At 53.2% G+C, this 26,839-nt stretch overlaps 2 protein-coding genes across 2 annotated transcripts in view; both read right to left on the reverse strand.

Moving 5' to 3' along the window:
* TMOD1 (tropomodulin 1) overlaps window positions 1-8,925 on the reverse strand; it is an 81,165-nt gene extending 72,240 nt beyond the window's left edge. Inside the window, exon 1 of the mRNA XM_062207906.1 lies at window positions 8,854-8,925. The gene's annotated coding sequence lies outside the window, so the exon portion shown is untranslated. The remainder of the gene's footprint in view (window positions 1-8,853) is intronic.
* A 5,302-nt stretch (window positions 8,926-14,227) lies between these two features.
* The window catches only part of TDRD7 (tudor domain containing 7), a 70,669-nt gene continuing 58,057 nt past the window's right edge, over window positions 14,228-26,839 (reverse strand). Inside the window, exons 14-17 of the mRNA XM_062207914.1 lie at window positions 26,207-26,317; window positions 23,220-23,722; window positions 20,608-20,768; window positions 14,228-14,683 (exon numbers count right to left, since the gene is read on the reverse strand). Of these exons, the coding sequence (XP_062063898.1) occupies window positions 14,463-14,683; window positions 20,608-20,768; window positions 23,220-23,722; window positions 26,207-26,317 (996 nt within the window). The 3' untranslated portion in view covers window positions 14,228-14,462. The remainder of the gene's footprint in view (window positions 14,684-20,607; window positions 20,769-23,219; window positions 23,723-26,206; window positions 26,318-26,839) is intronic.

The raw sequence follows: 26,839 nt of genomic DNA on the forward strand, positions 1-26,839 counted from the left end.
AAGACGACAAGATGAGATTGAAGGTGCGGCTCTGTTGTTTGGAGCCACTGAATGGAGCAGGAGTGGGACTTGGAGCGCAGCCGTCATTCAGGGACCCGCGCTTGTTCGCCGGGGTTATTTTCCCTGCCTGATCTCATTCTCTCATCAGTCCTACGGGGAAGCACCTTCTGAAAAAAGCAGGGCCACGAAACATAGCATCGGACTCTGCAGCTGCCGCGAGCCCCACCCGAGCCCAGGGAGCCAAGGGGGATCTAATCAGAGGGGCCGGCGTGTGGGTGAGTGAGAGTGAGTGTGTGTGTGCGTTTTTAGTCTGGTTTCCTGGAGGCATCACAGCGTCTGAGTCACGTTGTGCCACTCACCCTACGCAAGGCTGTTCCAGGAAAAGACCCTGAGAGCACCCCCAGGCCACCTGCCTCCAATGCCTCGGCAGCCCTCCCCTGTCTCTGCACCCCACCCACTTCAGGCACTCTCAGCCTGGCCCCAGGCTCCGCCCCTCCCCTTCGCCCTCCCGCCACAGCAGGGAGGGGCCCTGGGCAGGCACACTTGGGAACACACACAGGAGAGCTCACCAGGGTCCTGTGGGACCTGTCACACACCCCGAGCCCCTACAACTGAAAGTGACCTTGGGGCAAGCATCGCTGTCTCCCAGGGTCCTACACAAAACCCTGCACCTCCAGGGTGCTGGAGGTACATCTGCTAGATAGACAGACCAGAGGCATTATTATTAGCTTGGGCAGCTGGAAGTCGACAGCGTTGGCAGAATAAACGTGAACTTGTGGGGAAGCTGTGAGACTCACTGTTCTTTTCAGCCCTCATTTTACAAACATGAACTTTAGCACCTTGCCTCATGGTGGCTGTTAATGCAAGGCCAGCCTCATGGTACAGGGGGTTAAAGCCGCCACCTGCAATGCCAGCATCCCATACAGGTGACAGCTTGAGTCCTGGGTGCTCCATTTCCACTCCAGCTCCCTGCTGCTGTACTTGGGGAAGCAGCAGAAGATGGCCCCAGTGCCTTGGGCCCCTGCACCCATGTGGGAGACCCTGGGGAAGCCCCTGGCTCCTGGCTTCCACCTGGCCCAGTCCAGGCCACTGCAGTCATCTGGGGAGTGAACCAACAAATGGCAAATCTCTGTAACTCTGCCTTTCAAATAAACAAAATATATTTTTTAAAGTAGAGTTTTGTAAAGCATGTTTTCTGAAAAGCCAGCATGAAAATTAGCCTGCACAACGCCAAAAGGCAAACCGCATGTTGGGGGAAATACTGCATTGAAAAGGCTAATTTGTTTAACAAAGAGTTACTAAAAAAACCAGTTTAATAAGATATGGGAAGACGAGAGGAATAGGTAATTTACATCAGAACATAAAGGACAAATAGACACGCATGAGTAGATAATGAAACTCCTAATTAGAGAAGAGCAAATTGGGAATGCTATTTCAGTTCTCACCTATCAGACGGACAGAGATAGAGAAGTGTGTCCCGAGAAGGAGGCGAGCCAGTGTGCCCACACAGAGAGGAGTCTATATGGGCTGGCCTATATGGAACAGGAGCGCACACGGGCTGGCTCTCTCGAGGCAAGTTTAGCCGTATCTCTCAGAGTACACACACCCTTTGACTCAGCAATTCTTCTTCTAGGAATTTATCCAACTAGATTATTTGCTGAATTGGACATAGACCTGTGTGCGAATCCTCTGGTTATACCTTACATCAGAAGGAAACAGGAACGCTTAAAGTTCATCAGCAGGGCCCTGGGTCCGTGGAGGAGAGCACGGACACACCACGGAACACTGTGAACGTCATCCTTGAGGCTAACACTGCCCCTGAAGTCCCCACACCTTAAGGCAGCAAGAATTCATTCTGCTATCACTGCTTCCAGGCTTGGCACTAACTTCTCTACATGGATTATTAAGTCGCTCTGTGAGGTCCACAGTTTTATTATAATTTTACAGGTGCAACGGAAGTGCAAAGAGGTGACGCAACCTGCCAACGTCAGATTCCCAGGGCGGCCATAACAAATCCCCGCAAACCAATGGCGCAACGGAACAGAAATGTACCCTGTCACAGTTCAGGCTAGAGCTCTGATGGCAAGGTGCTGGCCTACCTATCTCCAGGTAAGGTCACATTGGAGGTGGACATGACTTCTGGGGGACACTGTTACACCCAGTACGCTGGCCCAGGTCACGGGCTACTAGGTGGTAGAGAGAGGACTTGACGCCAGGTAGGCAATCTGTACTCACCATCGCTACTCCGTGCTGTCGGCCCATACATAACACAGCAGCTCATACCTCGGGGTGCTGACAATGTCCTGGGCATGGCACAGTTTCCTTGTGTGACCAATAAATCCCCCTAACACTCTCATCCTGCAGAGGAGGCAACTGAAATCCCCACAGTAACCCCACTTTATTCTGGGGGAAACTGAGGCACAGGTAAGCGTTACCTGAGATCACATGGCCAGTACCGGGTGGAACTGGGAGGTGATATACAGAGGCTATGCTTTTTATTTTTTTACAATTTATTTTATTTTATTTAAAAAGCAGAGTTAGAGGGCCGGCACCATGGCTCACTTGGTTAATCCTCCACCTGCGGCGCCAGCATCCCATATAGGCGCCGGGTTCTAGTCCCGGTTGCTCCTCTTCGAGTCCAGCTCTCTGCTGTGGCCCGGGAGGGCAGTGGAGGATGGCCCAAGTGCTTAGGCCCCTGCACCCACAAGGGAGACCAGGAGGAAGCACCTGGCTCCTGGCTTCGGATCGGCGCAGCACCGGCCATAGCGGCCATTTGGGGGGTGAACCAGTGGAAGGAAGACCTTTCTCTCTGTCTTTCTCTCTGTCTATATCTACCTGTCAAAAAAAAAAAAAAAAAAAAAAAAGGCAGAGTGAAAGAGAAAAGAGAGAGAGAGAGAGTTTCTATCCATTTTTTTCACTCCCCAAAATGACTGCAACAGCTGGAGCTGGGCCAGGCTGAAGCCAGGAGCCAGGAGCTTCCTTTAGGTCTCCTACGTGGGTGCAGGGCCCAAGGACTTGGGCCGTCTTCTGCTGCCTTTCCAGGTACATGAGTGGGGAACCGCACTGGAAGTGGAATAGCCGAGACTCGAACTGGCAACCGTATGAGATGCTGGCACTGGAGGAGACAGCTTAAGCCTCTGCACCACAGCACCAGCCCCAAGGCCATGTTCTTACCCACCATGTTAAACTGCCTTCTCTCATGTCCCGTCACGACAATATGCTGAGAACCTGGCCTAAGGAAATAGATCTCACTCCTCAGAGACTGGTGTCTTCCTTTGTGGTCAGGCTCGAAGTCCTCCCATCCATCTTGTCTCCCTTCTCCCCTGGGCTGCCATGATGCATCTCAGAGCTGATTTGAGATAAATTATTCATTTATTTTAACTTTATTTGAAAGAGAGAGAGAGAGATGGAGGTCTCCCATCTGCTGGTTCACTGCCCAAATGCCCACAACAGCCAGGGCTGGGTCAGGTCACAGCCGGGAGCCTGGGATTCAATCAGTGGCGGGGACCCAAGTACGTGACCCATCATCTGCTGCCTCCCAGATCCCTGCTCCTGGGAGCCGATTTGAGTGTCCAGATAAATAAATCCAGTTGCCATCTTCAGCCAGGACTCTGGAGTCGTTTCTTCTCCTTAACCTCTACGCTGCAAGTTCTTAAGCTGGGCTTTTGCATGGGCTTCCAAGGGAGGCACGCGCCCACTGCAATGCCACCTGCTGTGTGCATGGATGCAATTACTTCCCTGGAGCAAGCCTCCACAGTTCTAATCAGATTCCCAAAGAGTTCACGTTCATAATTTTCAAGGCTTCTGCTCCGTCTTTTTAAAATTTCTGGTGTTACCAATTACATTACATCTGTGGGTTTTTCAGCCATGTCAAACCTTGTTAATGGTATCAATGGGGTGTCGCAGGAAAACCATAAGCAAATGCATGCAATGTTGCATCTGCCTGAATTTTTACACCTTCCTGAACCTGTGAGGAGGAAGCCCATCTCCACATCTCCCTCTCCCTCGCCTTCCATTTGCACGCTCTGGGGCAGCTTTGCTATCTCAGAGTCTCAGGTTCCCTCCCCAGTGCTGGCCAGGTGTTCACCGTGCGCTCACGGACACAAGCCAGCAATCCACGTGCTGACGGCAGCGCATTCACCTGCAGAGGCCAGGGGGACCCTGGGAGAGGCGCCCTCACCTGGCTGCGCCCAAGCCGGCACTTGGCGGATGTGGGATCTGCACCAGACTCTGTGTTTAGAGAGCGTCTTAGGGATCCTCAGGCTCATTATCTAAGGAGCTTGTTGGAAACAAGGAGCCCCTTAAACATTCAGAACCTCGAGCCCCATCCCATACCTGCTGGACCAGAATCTGAATTTTTTTTTTTAATATTTCAAGTGACTCAAATGCTTGCCGAGGTTAGAGAAGCGCTGATCTAGGCCCTTAGCAGCTGGGAGAGCAGTGCCGTTGGCTGGAATGCACATCTCAGATGGACGGCGTGGAACAATGCCTGCTGGGGCTCGGGGTCCCACCGCGGGAAGGGCTAAGAGCACCTGCGGGCCTCCCTCACCGGGGGTGGGGGGGAGCAGGTGTGGGCCCTGTCCTCCGGAAGCCTCCAGTCTGGCGAGACTGGGCAACGCGTGTGAATGCTGGTTGGTGGTGCACGACTGTTGTGGTCATCACGCAACTTTCATTTCCTTATTCATTCATTCATTCATTCATTAATTTATTTATTCACTAACGCCCACCGCGCTTGTATGGTGCTATGGACCAGGCAGCTGGGGAAGCAGAAATGAACATGCTGGGAACCCTGTCCTCAAGGAGCTCTCCGTATAGCCCGAGGTGAAGAGACGTCCACAGATGGCTCCATTCAGAATCACGTCCGCTCTGAAGTCCGCACAGGGGGCTCTGGGGCAGGTGGGGCAGGTGGGGCAGCCGGGGCAGGTGGGGCAGCCGAGCGCTCTGCTCTGGAGGAAGATGACAAGTTCTCCAGGCTGAGAAGAGCAAAGGAGCAGCATTCCAGGCAGAAGGAACAACGGGGCCAAGGCCAAGTGGCCCGAGTGCACCATGGCCAGAAGGACAGGGGATTGGGAGGAGGGCTGCAGGTGCTTTGGGAGAGAGTTTGGGATCTGGTCTTAGACGCCAAGGAAGCTGTCTCTACCCAGTGGGAAGCAGGAGTCCCTGAAGGAGTGGTAGCTTCTGGAAGACTTTTTAATGGTGGCATGCAAGGAGAGACCCCGAGAGGCAAAACGACCTTGAAGAAGCTCTCACGCTATGGGGGAGAGATGGCTAAGTCCCCAAGAGGAGCAATGGGGACAGAGACAGATGTAAGAGATACTAAGGAAGCTGGCACTAGGAGGACTCTGGGACCCCAGGAGTGGGGCAGTGAAGAGGAGGGAGGCCTGGGGCTCGCTGCCTGGGTAGGTGATGTCCCCCTCCTGATGGTAACAAGGCTGGGGGCAGGGGAGGAGGGCTGGGTGACAAATGAGCCTGAATCTGTGCCTGCTGGTCCTGAGGAGCCTTGGTGACGTCCTAGTGTCTTTGCCCAGCAGGCAGCAGGCAGCGCCACTCCTGGCTGGACCCCAGGAGTCACTGCGACAGGGTGTGGGTAGAAAGAGGACACCAACACTTAGGCAGGGGCAGAAGAGACAAGGCCATGAGGGGCCAGGAGGCCTCTCGGCTTTGCTGCTCCCTCTGAGCATGGGAGCAGACAGCAGGGACCACGCCTCAGCGGCCACCAGACTCATCTCCAGGGATGGCGCTGGGGCCACCACCCTAGGAGCCCCAGAGAGAGTGGGGGCTGGAGCTGGGGACTCTGAGGAGAGACAGGGGCCCAGGGGACGCTGTCTCCCCTCCGCTGCTCCCTCCATCTTTCCTCTGTAGGCGCGGTACTGTCCAGCCCGGTCACACATTTGTTTGTCTCTGAGAGGAAAACAAAAGGATGTACGAGCAGGAGAAGCAAAAGATATGCTTGAGTTCTGTTTAGTTTTTCAGGTCAGTCACAGACTTAGTGCCTCCTCCTGACACCAAGAAAATTTCCCAGAACCTTCCGGAACCTTCCAGAATGTGTCTTGGGTTGACTCCAGTGATCTCATTCCTTATTATCATTAAGAGCAGAGAGAGTCAAGTTCTATCGCGATGAACCAACAGGAGGATTTATGCAGCAAAACAAGAGAGAGGCAAGGACCCCAGAGCCCTGCTCTCTGATTCATGTTTTTCCATAGCAATGAGCCTGTGGCTTTCAACGGATAATGGCTCCTAGCAGCCAAATAATTGATCTGTTTGGGGGCTCTGGCTTTAAGTGGAAAGTGAGCTGGCTTCTTCAGAAAGGCTGGCAGCGAGGCGGGTCCATTAGCAGGACTGAAAAATCAAAACACTGGCTGGAAGAGGCCACCAGCACTGGGCTCAGCCGGAGTCATCTATCGATGACGTCACTTCAGAGCAAGCAAGGCCAAGGTGTCAGGGCCTGCACGCAGGCTCAGGTCACCCTTCCTGGCCTGGCACAACCCTCCTGCGCAGACCCCCAAGTGAGCCGGGGGACATGGGCCTGAGCCAGGCTCTGCAGTATTTTGCCACCACCCTCTGCACCGTCCCCTGTGGAAGCACCCAGCACAGCCTGTGGTCCTCAGTGGCCAGGAAGGCAGGCTGCAGTCCTGGCCACGGGCACACCCTGCAGCCTCTCCTTTAACTCTCTTATCAGCCCAGAAGCACCTGCCTCACTTCTGTGCCAGTCCCCAGCTCCCTCCTTTCTCATCTGAGCTTTGAGAAAGACTTGCAAGCTCTGTCTCCACTTGAGCTCCCACCGTCTCCTACCGTCACCCTGGTTACCACTAGTAACATCCCAGGGTACCAGGCTCTGGCCTCAGAGCCTCCCTTGCACCATTTCAATGAGCTCCCAGCAGCCCCTAGGACTTGATGTCCCCATTGGTCGGAGAAAGAAACCAAGGCTCAGACTGGCAGGCTCCGTCCCTGGCAGATCTCAGGTTTGTACCCTCTGCAGGGTCCTGGCCAGAGTCCCTTGAGAGCCTGGCCACTTCCGCTGGCCTTTCTCAGCCCTCACCCCCACCCCTGTGTCTGCAGAGCAACTGGTAGCTCCCTCCTCGCCACTTTCGCCCTAGGGAAGCTCCCTTCTCCCACCCCTCCCTGGCCTCTTCTTCACGCCAGGACATCTTCCCGGGGAGACCAGGCTCCCTCTTGATCCTGGGTCCCCCACTCTGAGAGGCACCTATGTCCAACAGTCTCTGTGCAGGGCTGGCAGGACCCGCTTCTACTTTCTGTTGCTCCGGGGAGAAGGTGTGAGGCCCTGATAAGGTGGGGCGAGGCTATTTTTAGAGGACACTGGCTTCCCTCTTGGGCTGTGAGTGGCTCCAGGGCCAAGGGCTGCCTGTGAGACCTGCTCCCTGCAGACAAGCCCCAAAGCCGCCGTGCGCCTGCTTTCCCTGGCGGGCACTGTGGCTCCTTCTGGCTCTCATCTGGGAGGCTTCCAGCCAGCCTCAGAGAAACCATGCAGCAGGACAAGGACACAGGAAAGGGAAGCCTCAGGATAAGGGCACTGTAGTCTGAGCCCCGGGCAGCCCAGGGGCCCAGAAGAGGGGACACTGGTGGGGTATTGCCAGGGAAAAGCAGGGACAGGCTCCTGGAGGCTGCACCCCTGCTGCCCCCTGTGACCTTGAGCAGGGGGCTGCCGCCCTGGACCCAGACTGAAACGGCTGTCACCTGGAGGCGATCCTGCAGTGACCCAGGGTCTGGTTGTGCGATTCACACAGCAAGAGCCTAGGCCTGCTCATCTCTGTCTCCACCAAGGGGCCGCTGCAGAGGACAGGGTCTGCCATGGTGACCGGGTGGTCAGGGCCCGGGGCCCACACTGGCGAGGAAACAGGCCAGGGGCGGCTGGACCAGCACCGGTAGCCTCCCCGGGTCACCATATGGCCACATGCTGCTTGGCCAAGGCTATGAGGGCTACCAGCCGCGGTGACCCTAAGCACCCCAGGGGTGCGATTCCTGGGTGTGCGCGGCCCAGGCTACTCCAAGGGTCCCACTGGGCCCCGGGGACACTATTGAAGGTGGGGGGCGGATTTCCGCGACCGCTCCCGACGCGTGCGGCTGGGCTCCGGCGTCCCCGGGCCGGGAGCTGGCGAACAGGTGTTGGGAGCGCGGGCAATCGAGAGCGCGCTTCCCCGCTATCACCGCCCCGGTTCCCTGCTCCGACAAACGGGGGACACCGGGCCAGAGAAGAGAGGCGGCTTGCCAAGGTCGAGCCGCGAGTCGGTGACAGCCGGAGGGTCCTCTTTCCCGCTCCCCAGGCCGCGCACCGCCCGCACCGCCGTTCTTGAAAACCTCGCCATCGCCGCACTTTGGGAAACTTTTCCTGTCCCGGTGCCGCGCGAACCCCGGCTCCACGTCCACGCGAGCACGGACGCCCCCTCCCACTCCGGATTCTCCGCCGGCAGCCGAGAGGCCGCGCCCCGTGCGCGCCCCGGCGCCACCTGCGCCCAGCAGAGCGCAGAGCTCCACGGAGGGCGCCGGGGTCAGCGGGGACCCCGGTCCTCTCTCCCAGAGCCCGCGGGACCTCTTCGCCCCAGCAGCCGCGGCGCAGACGTCCAGGGGCAGGACGCCCCGGCCAGGGCCGGCGCGCGGGGTGGCGCGGACTGCAGCGCCGGGGTCCCGAACGCGGGGCTCCGGACCCCGAGACCCGGGCTCCCCAGCCCCAGAGGCAACCCGAGGCGGCAGCTATTTATAGAGGGAGCCGCGCTCAGTCCCTCTTGGCGGCGGCGGCGACAGCTGAATATTTTGCCCAGATATGGCTGAGGCCCGACGCGGGCGCAGGGAACCCCGCGAGCGCGAGGGGGACCCCGTGTAGGGTGGGGGTCTTACCGGGGCGCGGCGGAGCCGGTGCGGGCGCGGACGACGGCGGGGCGAGCGCAGCTTGGTGCCGGACGAGCTCCCTGGCGGCCGCGTTGGGCGGGCGCTGCGGGCTCCGGGGGTGGGAGCCGGGGCGGGCCCCGCTCGGCGCTGTCACCGCGCCCCGCCCCGCCCGCCCTCCCTCCTTCCCGTCCGGCTTGGGGGCGCCGGTCCTCGCGCACAGCCCCAGACCCGGGAGTGGTCCCTGCTCCGCGGCCGAGTGAGCGCGGGTCGCGCCCGGTCTGGGCCTCAGTTTCCCCACTTGAACCAGGAAGAATTCCAGCGTCGGCGGAGCTATGTAGGGGACAGGTGGGCATGGTTTCGTCGCTGAGGGGTCTCGCGTTTCACGCTTTGAAAATCCTGGCGAGTGTAGGAGCGGAGCCGGCGAGCGGCTGCCGCGCCCTCGCCTTCGCTGGTGGAAGCCGGGCTGGCCCCGGCCCGCAGGGCCCAGCCGGGAAGGGCCGACAGCACCGTCCGGGGAACATGGGGTCCAATGCTTGCGACCCCTACGGTACTGAGCAGGGAACGCCTCCAAGAGCTGGAGTAACCACACCTGTTCTTGAAGGGCTGCTGTGTTCTCCAGAACAAACCACTTAAACCCAACCAGACTTTAATTGCTCTCCTGGACCAAATCGCTCCTATGCTGGAATGCGTATGAGCACCGGGAAACACCTTATTTTGGATTGTTAGGGGGAGGTTTGGGCTGAGCTCTGTCCTAATTAAATCAACTCTTTAATCCTGGTATATAGATTGCTAATGAGAAACAGTTTTGTTTTTTTTAAGTCTTGTTTTTTTCGTGGAAATGTTTTTTTTTTTTTTTTTTTTTTAGATTTTATTTATTTGAGAGGCAGAGTTATAGACAGAGAGGAAGAGACAGAGAGAGGTCTTCCATCTGCTGGTTCACTTCCCAAATGGCCGCAATGGCTGAAGCCGCGCCGATCTGAAGCCAGGAGCTTCTCCCAGGTCTCCTACATGGATGCAGGGGCCCAAGGACTTGGGCCATCTTCTACTGCTTTCCCAGGCCATCACAAAGAGCTGGATCAGAAGTGGAGCAGCTGGGACACGAACTGGCACCCTTATGGGATGCCGGCACTGCAGGTGGAGGCTTAGCCTACTATGTCACAGTGCTGGGCCCCAAAAATGGATTCTTGTAAGTCAGGCTGTAAGACAATGCTATCTCTCTTTTTTAAAATATTTATTTATTTACTTGAAAGTCAGAATTACACAGAGCGAAGGAGAGGCAGAGAGAGAGAGGTCTTCCATCCGCTGGTTCACTCCCCAGATGGCCGCAACAGCTGGAGCTGCGCCGATCCGAAGCCAGGAGCCAAGAGCTTCTTCTGGGTCTCCCATGCTGGTGCAGTCTCCATGCTTGGGCCACCTTCTACTGCTTTCCCAGGCCATAGCAGAGAGCTGGATCAGAAGTGGAGCAGCCAGGACTCAAACCAGCACCCATATGGGATGCTGGTGGCTTTACCCACTATGCTACAGTGCCGGCCCAACAATGCTCTCTTCAAGGCGTCTGCGCCACCCATTTAAAAGTACGGCGATGATTTAATCATCGCAGGTGATTTTAATGCATTCAAAAGCATGCACACAGCTTAAACATGCAGCTTCGTGACTCTTCAAAGCGTGCACACCTGTGCCGCCAGCACTCCGTCTGGAGGCAGTGCCGATGGCCAGAAGCCAGCCTGACCCCGGGGTCCCAGCCTCCTCTCAAAGAGCACCACTTTCTTGACCCTTATGCTACCTCTCTGCCCGTGCTTTCTTCTTCTTCCTGGAGCATCTTTGCTCCACCCTGTGTTGTGGGATTAAGCTGTGGTGTTTTGCGCAGCTGTCGCTGGTCTCTCTCTTTGCTTTGGAGTTTTCCATCGTGTGAATATATTACAGTTAAAAAAAAAAAGGCCGCAGGTTAACCTACTGCCTGCAGTGCTCACATCAGAGCACCAGTGGGAGTCCCTGCTGGCTCCACTCCCAACCCAGCTCCCTGCTAGTGGCCTGGGAAAGCAGCAGAGGAGGGCCCAAGTGCTTGGGACTCTGCCACCACGTGGGAGCTCCTGGCTGTGACCACTGCAGCCATCTGGGGAGTGAACCAATGGATGGAAGATCTTTCTCTGTCTCCCCCACCTTTTCTCCCTCGGTTATTCTCTGCCCTTTGAATAAATAAATACAACTCTGAAACAATAACCTACTTTACTGGTAAAGGACACTGAACTGTCTGCAGGCTTCAGTGGCCACCGTCAGTGCCGCCGTAAACGTGCTTCCCTGGTAGGTTCAGGTTCTGCGTGCACGCACTGTGGCTGCCAGGGCTGGCTCACGGGCTGTGCCTGACCTGCGCGCTGGGAGAGGCAGCGCCCCACTCTGATTGAGAGTCACTGGGCAGGCCGGTGCCGCTGCTCACTTGGCTAATCCTCTGCCTGCAGCGCTGGCACACCGGGTTCTGGTCCAGCTCTTCCAGGCCAGCTCTCTGCTGTGGCCCGGGAGTGCAGTGGAGGATGGCCCAAGTCCTTGGGCCCTGCACCCGCATGGGAGACCAGGAGAAACACCTGGCTTGTGGCTTCGGATCAGCGTGGTGCGCTGGCCGCAGTGGCCATTGGAGGGTGAACCAATGGTAAAGGAAGACCTTTCTCTCTGTCTCTCTCACTGTCCACTCTGTCAAAAAAAAAAGAGTCACTGTGCCATTTCCCATGGCAGCTTCCACCTCCGCCACCGGCTGCTTAGCCATTCTGGCACGGTGCACTAGCTCAGCACTTGCTGTCCCGTGTCCTAAGGCGGCGAGCACCTTCTCAAGGCTCCTGAGCCGTTGCAGTGCTTTGTTGAAGTGACACTTCACATGCACTGCCCATTTGTCTTCTGCATAGTCTTGGTTATGGGAGTCTCAGAGTTCTCTCCCTCCCTCCCTCCACATGCGTGGATTTCAAGATGTTTGCACCAAAATAAGCTTAGCATTTTGATTTTCCCACAGACTTTCTGGTATCCTCAATTATATTCTTCCACTTTCTGCTTTGCCTTTTCACGTTTATTAAACATCTTTATTTATTTCATTTTGAGTTGAAAGGTAGAGAGACAGAGATCTTGCATCCTCTGGTTCACTCCCCAAATGTCTGCAACAGCCAGGGCTGGACCAGGCTGAAGCCAGGAGCCAAGAACTCCAGCCAGGTCTCCCATATGGGTGGCAGGGGCCCAGTCACTAGCAGGAAGCTGGATGGGCAACGGAGCGGCAGGTGAGCACCTGGGCACCCTGCCATGGGCCGCAGGATCCCAAGCAGCGACTTAACTGCTGGGCCAGATGGCCTTCCTGCTCATCACCTTCTTGATAACATCTTTTTGACGAACAGGTACACTGGCTTTAACGTGTATGGCTAGCACTTTGTATGTCCCGCTAAGAACTTGCCCTAGTCTGGGTTACGAAGGCATTCTCCTAGAGTTTCTTCCCACCTTAGCCTTTCAATCCCCACGGGATTGAGTTTCAAAGATGCTGTGAGGTGGAGGTGTGTCATTTGTTTATCACGCTGTCCCAACATCAGTTCTGCAGTTGCATCAAGAAACACAATTGCTTTGAGAGGATGAAGTCAGTGAAATGGAAACCACTTCTTCCTTAATAAGACGATTTGAGGATTTTTGGTTTTTGTGCATGCATGCAGGAAAAGGCAGTGTAAAAACATCTACACTCCTTTCACTTAAACATGCACGGGCCTTGCTATTTTTATTGCACCCTAAGTGATTGCTCACCGATGTAGTATTCCTGCTTTTTGAATCAATTTAGTGGTAAATATAAACTTTAAAAAGCTGGAGAGGTAATGTCAACATGCTTAAAATAAAAAACAGATCTTTATCCTCTTCTGTTGTTTTTCCTAGATCTTCCAAAAAATGAATGATTTGAATATTTTTTATCTTCAGCCCCTGAAGTTCTCTCCGTATTTCCTACCAGTAGTTTACGATCTCATCACACGGTTATCTAACTGGCTTACTTTATGTTGAAGATTAAAAAAAGATTATGTTTGTAAGGCAGAGCAATAAGGAGACACGGAGGTGAGGGAGAGAGACAGAGAGAGAGAGAGATTGAGCGAGATCTTCCATGTACTTGTTCATTCTGCAAATGGACAGCTGGCAGTGGTCCGGGCTGATGCCAGAAGCCTGGAACTCTATTTGGATGTCACACGTGGGTGGCAGGAGCCCATGGACATGGGCCATCTTCTGCTGTCTTCTCAGGGTCACTAGCAGGGAGCCGGATGGGAAGCAGAGCAGCTAGGACTCGAACCGGCGCTCAGACGTGGGCTGCCAGCCCTCCAACAGGTGGCTTAACCTGCTGCACCACGACGCCGGACCCTCAAAATCCAACTTCTAAGCTGCCAGGTGGAGAAAGCTCATGGCCGCAGCCTCAGGGAGCCTTCAGGAAGGCTTCACTTCCCCAGCTTCCATATCTAAGCTATCGGGTCTAAGAACGATGACTAACAACTTCAACAAATCTTCAGTATCTTTGCTTAATTCCCCCTGCTCCACTCTTAGGCCCCACCTCCCCACCTCATCTTTTGGTCACTGCTAAAGCTTCTGGCCTGCTGGTCTGCCAGTCCATCTGCCCGCCAATTGGCAAGCGCACAGGCGGACACTGTGCCGGTTGCGGCTGCCACAGACGGGTTTGCTGCAGTCTGTCTCACTTCTCTCCCCAGCTGCACAGTGGGGTCACACGCCCGCTGGAAATCCAGAACGCTGCGAGTGTCAGCCATGATCAATCGAGGCTCACCTCGCCACCCACTAGAACCAGCCCTCAAACATGCACCAGGGTCCTCCTGTCCCACCCCCACGAAGAGCTGGCCAAGACCCAGCCCTCTCTTGAGAGGCTTATGGTCCAGCCGGGGTGATTGGTGCACCAGTTATATCCTATAAAGGAGTACCACGCAAGCAGCCCAGGGAGTCAGCCAGATACTGACCTGCAAAAATGGGGAGAGGAGGAGTTGCAGGCCGAGGGGATGAATAAGCCAGGCTTGGAGGGAGAGTAAGTCTTGCGTTACAACGTCAGCAGCCCTGGATGGCCATGTAGGGGTCCAGGGATAAGGGCCAGTGTGGCTAGAGCAGGGGGAGGTGGCCACGAGGCTGGGAAGGGGACTATGGAAGGCTTGAGCCTCAGGGCTGGTCTCTCTGGGCAGCAAGAAGTCACTTGGGATTGGCAGCGAGGGGTTCACCTTGGTTGCGACGTGCTGAGGACTCCCGCACCAGCAGGGGACAGTGCAGCTGTGGCTCTGGTGGCTGACCCAGCACTGCAGGGCACACAACCTCAGTGCGAAAGGAAACTCGTCTCCTGACCACGGAGCCTAGAAATTACGATGGAGGCAGGCTCTATACTGATAAACATTTTTATTCTAGTATTATAGTAATAATTCAAGTGCAATTTTCTTTGAAAAGCCAACTCTGTTAAAACAAAACTTGTTAAATATCTTCCATCAAACAAGCATATGCATATTCTTTTCAATCCCCCATAGCAAGCAGTCAGAGCCTTGTAGCAGAAATAAGATTTTTTTAAAAGCTACTACATTTTGTTATTGCTAAAAAACCTGGATTAGTTGCCAAGGTCTCAGAAGCAGTGATTAATTAACTTTTGAAAGCTCTACCAGATACTCTGACATAAAATCATGAATCCAGATGTCCGTGTCGGGCAGCGAGGTGTCTACTAGATAGACCACCACTTTCCGGTCCCAAGGGTGGGTGTGCTCGATGACCGTCTGCACCAAGGCCACCAGAGGCTTCTTCTCCACGTGGTTCCGGAACACCATGGACGCCTCCTCCGACCACTGGCTGCACTTCACTCCTGGGAGAGAAGGGAGAAGAGGAGGCAGTGAGCAGTCACGGGAGTCTTCTCAGGCTCATCACAGTGGGTTGCCATTTAACCCGTCCCAGAGTGGCTTATGCAGCCCGGGGCAGGTCTGCCTGAACTCATCAACAGCTGCCCAGCAATCTTTTTTATAAGATTTAGTTATTTATTTTGAAAGAGTTACAGAGAGAGGGAAAGACAGAGACAGAAGGATCTTCCATCCTCTGGTTCACTCCCCAGATGGCCACGAAGGCCAGCACTAGGCCAGGCCAAAGCCAGGAGCCAGGAGCTTCCTCTGGGTCTCCCACATGGGTGTACAGGCCCAAACACTTGGGCCATCTTCTGCTGCTTTTCCCAAGCCATTAGCAGGGAGCTGGATTAGTAATGGTGCAGCTGGGACTCGAACCAGTGCCCATATGGGATGCCAGCAAGGCAGGTGGCAGCTTTGCCCACTAAGCTACAGTGCTGGCCCTGCCCAGCAATCTTAAAAACCACCCAGTGTACAGTTTTTCTCTCTGAATGGAGTCACTGCTGGAAACCATGACCCACAGACACGCGCTTCATTTAAGATTGAATGTTGTTATAAAATGAGGTCAGAATGATGACTGTTCATTTCCCATACATCAAGCATATAGAAATTAATCACTGAGACAACCAGGAAAAATAATATCCATGCTATTTACGGTATTTTGTTAATTAAAGACTTGGCTTTTTCCAATGGATCAAATATAGTAAAAGAAAGAATAATCACGTGATTTACTTAGTGTAATTGTTCAGAAATCATACATACACAACAGCACGGAAAAAGCACTAGACTGGAAAGTCAGGGGACTCAGCTGCTCCGCCCAGCTCCTCCCCTATCGGGGGGTGGGCTCTTGGGCCAATCAGGTGAACACTCAGTCTTCAGTCTGTCTGTCCTAAAAGAAACTGCCTGGACCAGATGAAGTTGGAGCCGGGTGCATCTCTAAATTTCTATGAATTTGGGACTTGAGGGGACAAGTTAGAAAATGCTTAGATTTTAAAACAAAATTAAGAAAAGAAAAAAATTCTTAGAAATACTACTAAACTAATATAAATTACATCCACATATACTAGATTGGACAAATTATGAACTGAATGCCCAAGGGAATGAGGTGTGGAAGTTTTAGAAGTCTTGTTTTCTAGACAGAGTGTGAGCCGACTTCTTCGGTTGCTCAGGATTTCTTGTTTTAGCTCCGGCAGTCCTGACGACCTTTAAGTCATGGTGGTTGGAGAGCGTCCTCAGTCAAGAAGAGCGGGCTTCACAGTGTGGCCCCTTCCTTGGAGGATCCAGGGAACGGCACAAGAGCCATGCTGTGCAGATGCAAAGGCCATGACAAGGCTGGAGGTCCTGAAGCAACAGCTTCCCGGGAACCCTGGGAGGCAAACATCCAGGACCCTCACCTGTGAGTGGTGAGGGTGGGCCCAAGCTTCCTGGAGAATCTTAAAGGCATCTGACTTAGTCACCTGGGACTGTCCCCCCACCCCATCAAAGAGGGTGAGCTCAAAGGGCCTGGCTGAATGTGAACTAATGTAGCCAAGTGACAGCTCCTGCGGCCATGTTTCAACAGGTGACTCCCTGAAACTTCAGTCCACACCACTCCTCTCTGCAGCGGATGCCTGTGTCGGGGCAAGAAGGATGGACTCTCCACCACACACATCTTGGAAAGTTCCAGTGAATATGTTTTCATTAATTAAAAAGGGGAAGGGCTTCCTTCAAAATGAGTAATCTGATGTACTGAGAGGTTTTTAATGTAGGACAAAGTCAGTACAAGAAAGAAGCCTCGGGACCAGTGCTGGGGCACAGCAAGCTAAGCCGGCATCCCATATGGGCAACAGTTCGAGTCCCAGCTGCTCCACTTCTGATCCAGCTCCCTGCTGATGTACCTGGGAAAGCAATGGAGGATGGCTCAAGTGGCTTGGGCCCCTGCACCTATGTGGGAGACCCAGATGAAACTCCTGGCCCCTGGCTCCTGGCTTCAGTCTTGCCCAGCTCTGGCCATTGCAGCCACTTGGAGGGTGAACCAGCAGGTGGAAGCCTCTCTCTTTCTGTCTCTCCCTCTCTCTCTGTAACTCCACCTCTCAAATAAGTAAATAAATCTTAAAAAAGGAAGAAAGAAAGAAAGAAAGAAAGAAAGAAAGAGAGAGAGAGAGAGAGAGAGAAAGGAAGGAAGGAAGGAAGGAAGGAAGGAAGGAAGGAAGGAAGGAAGGAAGGAAGGAAGGAGCGAGCCTTGGCAGAGATGCATCTAGAAAAAGAACTGAAGACACAACAGGCCCTTCATCAAAACTATCTCTAGAGGCCGGCGCCGGGCTTAATAGGCTAATCCTCTGCCTGCGGCGCCGGCACCCCAGGTTCTAGTCCCAGTCGGGGCGCCGGATTCTGTCCCGGTTGCTCCTCTTCCAGTCCAGCTCTCTACTGTGGCCCGGAAGGCAGTGGAGGATGGCCCAAGTCCTTGGGCCTGCACCTGCATGGGAGACCAGGAGAAGAAGCACCTGGCTCCTAGCTTCGGATCAGCGTGGTGCGCCGGCTGCAGCAGCCACTGGGGGGTGAAACAATGGAAAAGGAAGACCTTTCTGTCTCTCACTGTCCACTCTGCCTGTCAAAAAAAAAAAAAAAACCTATCTCTAGAAACAAGAGTCAGGAAAGTGTCGGGGATCCGTGTTGTGCATCATTTATAAGTGGTTCCATGTTTACTCTCTCTGACTCACACATTAGTTTGGAGGCATAAGCGGGATGGGTATTAACCTGTCATTTTATTAATAATTATGGGGTAAGCTGAGAAGTGACGTGACGGCACCCAGGCCTTCTGACTTCAAATCACACTTTCCATTCTGAGCAGGAAGTAGACAGGAAGTAGAGAGGCAGAGCAGTGGGCTGAAGGCTGTGGGACCTTGGGCAGGATGCTCACTGCTCTAGGCTGCTCTCTGCTGATCTGTAATTAGAGAACTGGTCCCTAAACCTCCTAGCATGCACAGAATTTAATGGAATCAATGGGCAGGGACCTAAGTGGTAACTGAGGAACTGCCAGAGGCTCATGGGGGTAAGTCTGAGGTCAGAGACGACCTCCCCCACTCCACACGTGCACACACAAGCCCGCAAGCCCACAAACGCGCTCTACCGACCTCTAAGAGCTTCAGTGCCTCAGGCACGACCTCCAGGGTCCCACAGTGAATATCCAAGAGAAATCTGTTCCTGCCTCCAGCAGGAGGAGGCAGAAAAGGAACATTTTTGAAGTACTTGGAGCTCTCTGTTCTTAACAAGCCCTGCCCTTAGGAGAAACGTTTTACCATAGCCTGACCTGCTGGAGTTTTACCTGAGACAAATTAACCTACCTGGGTGGAGGGAAACGCCCAATTCCACTCCCTTCTAGCCAGCTTGCCCTTTCTTTTTATTTTTTTAAAATATTTATTTTATTTATTTGAAAGTCAGAGATACACAGAGAGAGGAGAGGCAGAGAGAGAGAGAGAGAGTGAGAGAGAAGTCTTCCATCCGATGGGTCACTCCCCAATTGGCCACAACAGTTGGAGCTGCACAGATCCAAGCTGCACCCGTCCGAAGCCAGGAGCTTCCTCTCAGTCTCCCATATGGGTGCAGGGGCCCAAGGACTTGGGCCACCTTCTACTGCTTTCCCAGATCACAGCAGAGTGCTGGATTGGAAGAGGAGCAGCTGGGACTAGAACTGGCAGCCGTATGGGATGCCAGCGCTTCAGGCCAGGGCATTAACCTGCTGCGCCACAGCGCTGGCCCCTAGATTTCCCTTTCTAAGGGGGAAAGCCTCAGTACAGGTGAGGCTCCTGGTCCAGGAGGCACAGGCCCACCGAGGACTGAGACCTTCCCGTGGGACATCAGAACCCCTGCACCCCACCCTAATGCCCACACACACCTCGTCCTATGCAACCCAAGGCCCCTTTACCAGAGTTTCTTCTACCCAGGACACCACGTCCCGCCTTCCACCATCACTAACAACCACAGAAAACTGGAAGTGGCAGGAAAAGCAAAATCAAAAACAAACCAAGGACGCACATGGCTCGAGGAGACTGAAGGAGCACCACAGTCAGTCAGGGCAGGAATGCTGGAGCGATCCGAGCAGGAGCCGAAGAGCACTGCAGGAAGTATGCTGAGGGCTTTCGGGGGGACACAGACGGAATGCAAGAAGCACAAAGGTGGAAATTCCAAGAAAGAACCAAAAAGAAGTGCTAGCCACCAAGGACAGCATTACCAGGAGCGCGGACATCCTGTGAGTTCACCGATGGGCTGCATCTATCTGGCTGAGGCACGCACCAGCAGGAGCGGGCAGAACTCGGGAGCCGGAGGACAGAGCCCGCCGGAATCAGAACCGCACACTGGTAATGGGCCCATCCGACGGCCAGACAGACAGCAGCGACGTCTGAAGTAGGAGTGCCTGACCATTCTCCCTGACTGAAGTCAGACACAAAGCACAGGCCAGGAGGCTCCGACACCAACTGGGGGCACAAACGCCCCCCAAATACCCCTACGCGTATCATCCCCAACTCTGGAAAATCAGAGGTAGAGAAACGCCCTGAAAGATGCCAGAGGAGGAAAAGCACCCTAACCATAGAGGAGGAAAGATAAGAATTATGGGGCTAGTGCTGTGGCGTAGCAGCTAAATCCACTGCCTGCAGTGCCAGCCTCCCATAAGGGCACCGGTTCAAGTCCTGGCTGCTCCACTTCTGATCTAGCTCACTGCTATGGCCTGGGAAAGCAGTGGAAGATGGCCCAAGGCCTTGGGCCCCTGTACTCACATGGGAGACCCAGAGGAAGCCCCTGGCTCCTGGCTTCGGATTGGCGCAGCTCTGGCCATTGCGGCCATCTAGGGAATGAACCAGCAGATGGAAGACTCTCTCTCTCTCTTTCTCTCTCTGCCTCTCTGTAACTCTGCCTTTCAAATAAATAAATAAATCTTAAAAAAAAAAAAAAGCTAAGAATCACCTCCAGCTGCTCTGCAGAAAGCACGCAAGCAGGGAGGGGGAGGCAGAGCGGAAACTCCACCGAGTGCATTCTGCCCCCTTCAAAGGGCGAAGAGACAAGGACGCTCAGACAGGAAAACCAAGTGGGAGGAGCGTGGTGCCAGCAGACCTGCCATGGAAGACACGTGACAAGACGTTCTTCAGAGAGAAGGTAGACTACAAAGGTCAGAACTTGGATCTACGTAGAGAGGAAGAGCATCAGAGGATGAGCAAATAGGTAAAATGAAAAACTTTAATTTTTCTTATTAACAGATCTGGTAGATTAGAGTTTGTTCGAAATAATGACAGCAGCAATGTATCAGTTATGTAGGCTTATCTCTAAGGGAAATGCAGTTAAAGCAGGAGGAGGAATGAGTGACAGGTGCCTCCGGTAAGGCACCAGTATCCCATATGGGCGCCAGTTCACGTTCTAGCTGCTCCACTTCTGATCCAGCTCTCTGCTAATGGCCTGGGAAAGCAGTGGAAGAAGGCCCAGGTCCTTGGGCCCCTGCACCCACGTGGGAGACCTGAAAGAAGTTCCTGTCTCCTGATTTCGGATTGGCACAGTTCTGGCCATTATGGCCATCTGGGGAGTGAACCAGAGGATGGAAAATCTCTCTCTCTCTCTCTCTGTCTCTACCTCTCTGTAACTTTCAAATAAATAAAAATAAATATAAATAAAAAATAAAAATAAATCTTTAAAAAAAAAAGAAATGCAGTCATGCAAGAAACCAGAGAGAAACCAGGGACAGAATGGAGTCGGGAACCCAGAGACAGTAGACAGAATGGTACAGCAGACTGTACAAGACTATTTTCATTACAACTAGAGTGTCAATGTTGCAATTAAACTCGATAGGTCACTGACTCGGCCCTCATCAGGGACAAAACCGTGACATCAGCTCAGCACAGCACGAGATCAGACTCCACAGACTTACCTGCCAGCTGAGCTGTGACGGCTTGGAACGGCAGCTTCCGGAACATGTCCACCAGGGGCTGCACTTTCCTTATGTTCACTAGCTCGTGCTTGCCGTAGTCCAGCTCGTACACGGACACCAAACCGTTGGTCAGGATTCCTTTTAAAAGCACCCTGTGCCACCTGGATGTGCATTGGAGTGAAGAGGAAGAGAACACACACAGTCAACACCTGCTTTAAGGTTCAGCAGCATTTTATAATAAAGACGAATACAAACGATGGTCACCAAACCCTAACAGTCAATGTTTTTGCAGTAATCCCTGCTTCTTTTCCAAAGGTTAACTCTTCCCTTCTTTGCCCCTGGCTCATTTGATAGAATCTGCTCACTCCAGAGACTTCTCTGGGCCTCCTGGAGCTGACACACAAACCACCCTCACACAGAACGGCACAGATGCTGCAGGGCGTGAGCAGGACAAGGCCAGGGGACCCCTTCCCCCTGGGGAGATGGAGGGTAGCTGCATGTTTGGTACATGGTACAGGTTTGGACTGTGCAAGGAGAGAGGCAGGACGGCCGCGCCTAGGGCTGAAGAAAAGCTTTGGAAGCACAGAAGATTCGAGAGGGTGTGGTGGCTTACAGCAAACACTCCAGGACAGCTAAGCAGGTGGAATGTGGGAGGGGCAGCAGAGAAAGTCAGACTGGGAAGCAGGTCGGGGAGAGATCAAAAAGTTTTGAATTAAGAGTTCACTGAGACACAAAAAACAACAAATACACAAAATCCAACCTGCCACCTAAAGTAGAGAGGGCAGGAGAGGACGGGGGAGGCACAGGAGCACGGGTCAGGGCCTGAACTCTAGGCACCGGAAAGAGGTCCACAGGAATACGCTTCCCTGCTGGGTCCACATCACCATCCTGAGAGTGAGAAAAGCCGAGAGTTGGTACCCAGACCGCAGCTGCCACTACATGATGGGAAAGTACTTCCACACCGGGGGAAGGAAGTTATTCATAAAGGTCACAGGAAAGCAGCTACGGAGGTGGACTCTGCCTCCAGATCCCAGAGAACAGATCGCGGGCTTCCTGCAGGCCCGAGGCCACAGAACGGGGACTGCGGGCAGCAGCTGGCAGCACGGGCCAAGAATCCTGTCATCTTTCAGTAAGTCACTCCCCCTGCGGGAGTCAGTTCCACAAGCAAATAACCAGGGATTCAAACAAACGTTTACGTTCACCATTATTTATAACAGTGACAAATCTGGGAGGAAAAACCCCACAGAGAAAGAGAACCACTGGTAAACGAGAACTCTCCATGTGAGGGCCACTAGGCCCACATTCAAAAGAAATCCTATCACATGGACAGATGTCCACAGCACAATGTTAGCGGAGGAAAGACAGGCACAGCATTCCATATAATAATACACCAACATACAAATATGCCTAAAAAAGTTGGAAGAAACACATACTTTTTAAAAAATTTTATTTATTTATTTATTTTTTTGACAGGCAGAGTGGATAGTGAGAGAGAGACAGAGAGAAAGGTCTTCCTTTTTGCCGTTGGTTCACCCTCCAATGGCCGCTGTGGCCGGCACATCTCGCTGATCCGAAGCCAGGAGCCAGATGCTTCTCCTGGTCTCCCATGCGGGTGCAGGGCCCAAGGACTTGGGCCATCCTCCACTGCCTTCCCGGGCCATAGCAGAGAGCTGGCCTGGAAGAGGGGCAACTGGGATAGAATCCGGAGCCCCAGCCGGGACTAGAACCCGGTGTGCCGGTGCTGCAAGGCGGAGGATTAGCCTGTTAAGCCACGGCGCCAGCCGGAACACATACTTTTTAAACAAGTATTATGTCTGGGTGGTTGATTTTAATTTCTCATTTTGTTCTCAGAGGCAGAGAGACAAAAGGAGAGAGGGAGAGGGAGGGAGCGAGGGAGGGAAAGAGAGGGAGAGACAGGGAGAGAGGGAGGGAGAGGGGAAGGGAGAGGGAGAGGGGGAGAGGGGGAGAGGGAGAGAGGGAGGGAGAGAGAGAGAGGGAGAGGGAGGGAGAGAGAGAAACTCACTCCCATCCACTAGCTTACTCCCTAAATGTGCACAACAGCTGGGGCTGGGCCAGGCTGAGCCCAGGCGCTAGGAACTCCATCCGGGTCTCCATGTGAGTGGCAGGGACTCGAGGATTTGAGCCACACCAGCTGCCTCCCAAGGTGTGCATTAGTAGGAAACCAGCATCAGAAGTAGAGTTGAACCCAGGAACTCTTACATGGGATGCAGGTGGTGTCCCAACCATCATCTTAATGGTGAGACCAAACTCCTGCCTCCCTGATTTTAATGTTTTATGCTTCTTTGAATTTTCTAAAACTTTTATAAAAAACATTTTATTTTTAAACTAAGGAAAATAAAACTAGTCATTTTCTGAATAAAAAAATATTTTCCTAACGTTGAAAACAGGAAAAAACATTCAAACCTTCATTTTAGGTATATAAGCTTTAAAAGGAATATGGTCTCTAGACTTCTGAATGAATGACATTATTTTAAGTCTTAACAGACTGCACGATTCAGGGGTCTCATCTGACATTCACAACGCCCACGCGCACAGCTGCAGGTCCCCGGACCCCACTGTGCACGCTTCCCGAGGAGCAGGGCGCAACCTACTTATTTTCCACCTTCGCGGCATACACTTGGTCCTTCTCCACGGCCACGTGGCGCTCCTCGGACACGCTGTAATACAGAATCATCTCTTCCATCAGGACCTCCAGCTTGTGAATCTCCTGCCAGGGCTGGATGACAAAGTAGCCTGGGTGACAAGCCACAGGCACATACACATCCATGTGCTCCCCCGGCTTGGACAGGTGCACGGGTGGCGGCAGCTCCTCCACTGAGAAGGGGCTGGTGCACTCCACCACGGACTTCTTGATAATGTCTACAAGGCTCTTTCTGAAACTCTCTCCGGTGCTGCCCGGGGTGGGCAGGTTGCCGTTCCTGTTGCTGGCGACGCCGGCGGTGCTGGACACGGCGCTCAGGAACACATCCTTCTGATGCTTCCACAGGTCTGCGTTTGTGATCTGCCGGTTAATACTGCGGTGAGGGTCCGGGAAGTTCTTGGGGGTGAATAAATAGACATAGGCAATCCCTCTGGCCTCATCCACTTTTGTAACCTGTGCAAACACAAAGAGTCATTCAAGAGATTCAAGTTCCACTGCCTTTAAAGAAAAATCTACTTATCTTTTGAGGTCACCTTTAAGAAATTTTGTTTTCTTTTTTTTAATAACATGGGTATCTTATTTCTGAAAAACAATAAAGTTTCTATACTTCAATAAAAATTTTGTCTACCTATCTGAGAGAGAGACACAGAGAGAGAGAAAGAGAGAGAGAGAGAGCTTCCGTTCACTGGTTCACACCCCAAATGCCTACAGCGGCTGGGACTGGGCTGGGCTGCAGCCAGGAGCAGAAACCAAATCGAGATCTTCAGCTATCTCCGGGGTCTGCACTGGCAGTAGATGAATCCGGTAAGCCCCAGGTAGCAAACCTGATACAGGACGGGGGCATCTTAACCCGCATCCTAACTGCTAGGCCAAACACCCAACCCTCACGGGTAATGCGGGAAGGCAGGTATAATATTAACCTTAAATATTAAAATATTGCATTTTGTAAAAAACAAAACCCGCCTCACTAAAGCACATTTTATTTAAGTAAGGCGAATCGTCCATCACAGCTAGCTACAAACGGGCTCCTGAGTGGAACAGTCTCAGCACACAGCGACCACCTCATGAAACAGGACACCTGCCAATGCTGAAGCCTCGGAGAAAACCTCCCAGCACCCATCACACTTAGAGAAAGGCAGTCTTCCCATACCTCGTGACTGAAATCTGTTTTATAATGACACTCGGAGCAGAAGGGACAGCACGAGGAATCCGCAGGCACACATCACCCAGCGCCGACATGCAGTGATCCCCACGACAGCAGGCAGTCCTCTGAGCGCCCTCAACCGGGGAGGGGAGGAGAGAGCTCTGACACCCCCCACACCCTCGAGACCTCCGGCCCAGGTCCTTGCATGGTCCTAGCACACGTCTGCCTGCCCAATCACATGGTGGGCGAGAGCCCTGGCCAGAAAAGGGGCGGAAAGCAGCAGTGAGCCAGCTGTGGTTACAGCGGCACACCTCTCGCCCAGACCGCCTTCTGATGGCCACCCAGCTCCCTCTGCCCCTCCTGCCAGACGGCGTGTGGGAACACCACGGCTGGGGACACGGCCCGGGGCTGCTGACCGCTCTCGGCCCCTCTGGTGCATCTTGGCTATCACAAAAACGAGTCATCTCCAGCCCTCTCTGCCTTTTATGAAACAGGGCTGGAAAGGAAAGGCAGGAACACAGGTGTGGGAGGAGGTGGCCCAAGCAAGGCACTCACCTCCAGTAACTGACTTAAAAAGCTTCCTCGTCAGACAAATCTATCCTAACAGCGCTTTGAAGTATGGTAAGATACCGACTGCCGGCTCTACACTGATGATCTAGAAGTGCCATCTTACAAGCTAATCATTAAAAAGTATTTGTGCCAATACTCTGCCTTCAGATGCTGAAAGAGTACCTGGGAAAGCAAAATGCATTACCCTGTAGCAACCAAAGAAATAAATTTGGCCATAATTGTGTCACTGTGCACTCTAAACCCAAGAGGGGTGGAAAATCCATGTCGGCTGGATTGATTTGGAGTTCTGCATGAAGGTCCTTTGCAAGGATGCTTCACTGCTAATGTTTACAAAAAATGATCCCACTGTCTGTGTTAGTAAACAACGGGGGAAAACCACCCCACGTCTCTGTTCTTGGAAGCATGAGCGAGGTTTTTGATTGGAGGCTGCAAAAGTTGATAAAAGACTGAGCTAGTGAAATCAGTAAAGCAGAGTAAAAAAAGCTTCAGAGGAAAGATGCAAAAACCAAGATTATCAACAAATAATTTATTTATAACCCATTCTATGTTAGGAGGAAAAAAAAGAAATAAAGGACTTTTAACAGATCGTTAGGAACATTTATCAAGAGGTACGTGGCCCCTTCGTGGGGACTCCACTCCTTATCATGAAGCAGAGCAGGAGCAGCTGACCCGGCGTGCCACCTTGTTAATAACAGAAACATTAACGTAAAGGGCTTAGAAATAATCCTGGAGGGGCTGGTGCTGTGGTGTAGTGGGTAAAGCCGCCACCTGCAGTGCCGGCTTCCCACTGAGACCCGGCTGCTCCACTTCCGATCCAGCTCTCTGCTATGGCCTGGGAAAGCAGTAGAAGATGGCCCAAGTCCTTGGGCCCCTGCACCCTCATAGGAGACCTGGAAGAAGCTCCTGGCTCCTGGCTTCGGATTGGCACAGCTCTGGCTGTTGCGGCCAATTGGGGAGTGAACCAGCGGATGGAAGAGCTCTCCCCGCCCCCCTCTGCCTCTCCTTCTCTCTCTGTGTAACTCTATGGAGACAAAGGATAATGTCTTAAACAAAACAAAGAGAAAAACTAAGCCATGAAGTGACTACACTCCACATGTAACCAACGTCTTAAATATAACAATGTGTCAGATGCGAAAGCATCAGGTTATAGTGAGATACAATTCTCTTCCTGAAACCCAAGGAGCTCCTCCTCTACACGGACCAGCACCAATAAGATCACTCACCTTAATGCTGCAGTCCGAGCAATTCAAGACAGAGTCTCTCAACCAGAGCACGGCGTCTGGTGTCCACATGCCAATCGACTGTGGGATATCTGCTAAGCAGCACTTGATGGCCTGAAAAGTGCAGAAGTGAACACAGCAGCTTAAAATACGTAATGACAAGGAGCGGCAACACTGCTTTCCCACAAGTCACACAGTGCTACCACAAGACAGAGTACGCGACAGCGACGGTGGGGCTGCCAGTGATCATCACAGCCCGCGGGCTGAGCACCTGCTATGCTCCTGGCTCTGTTTACATCACTCCCACTGTCCCTATTCCTATGACGAGCCAGTGGGCGTGCCAGGCCCTTCCCACACTCCTCTCCCTGTGATGCTTCTGTGTGGCCTCATCCAGCAGCTGGTGCGGTGGTTCAGGGAATAACGTGCGCAAGATCACAAAGGGCGAGACAAGCTGAACTCCAGACGCACCTGGAAGCCACACTGCCCCACATACTGGCCCCCTGCCACTACGCTTCTGTAGAAGGGCTACTGAGGGGAGCAAAGCTGACCTCAGGGGCTCCCTTCAGCCTGTGGAAGCCTTGGGATGGACGGAAGCCATTGGCAAAGGAGGTGAAACCTGCTTTCAGGATTCCCTTT

Source organism: Lepus europaeus, chromosome 12 (genome assembly GCF_033115175.1).
Source record: "Lepus europaeus isolate LE1 chromosome 12, mLepTim1.pri, whole genome shotgun sequence".
In the NCBI taxonomy this organism is placed as follows: domain Eukaryota; kingdom Metazoa; phylum Chordata; class Mammalia; order Lagomorpha; family Leporidae; genus Lepus; species Lepus europaeus.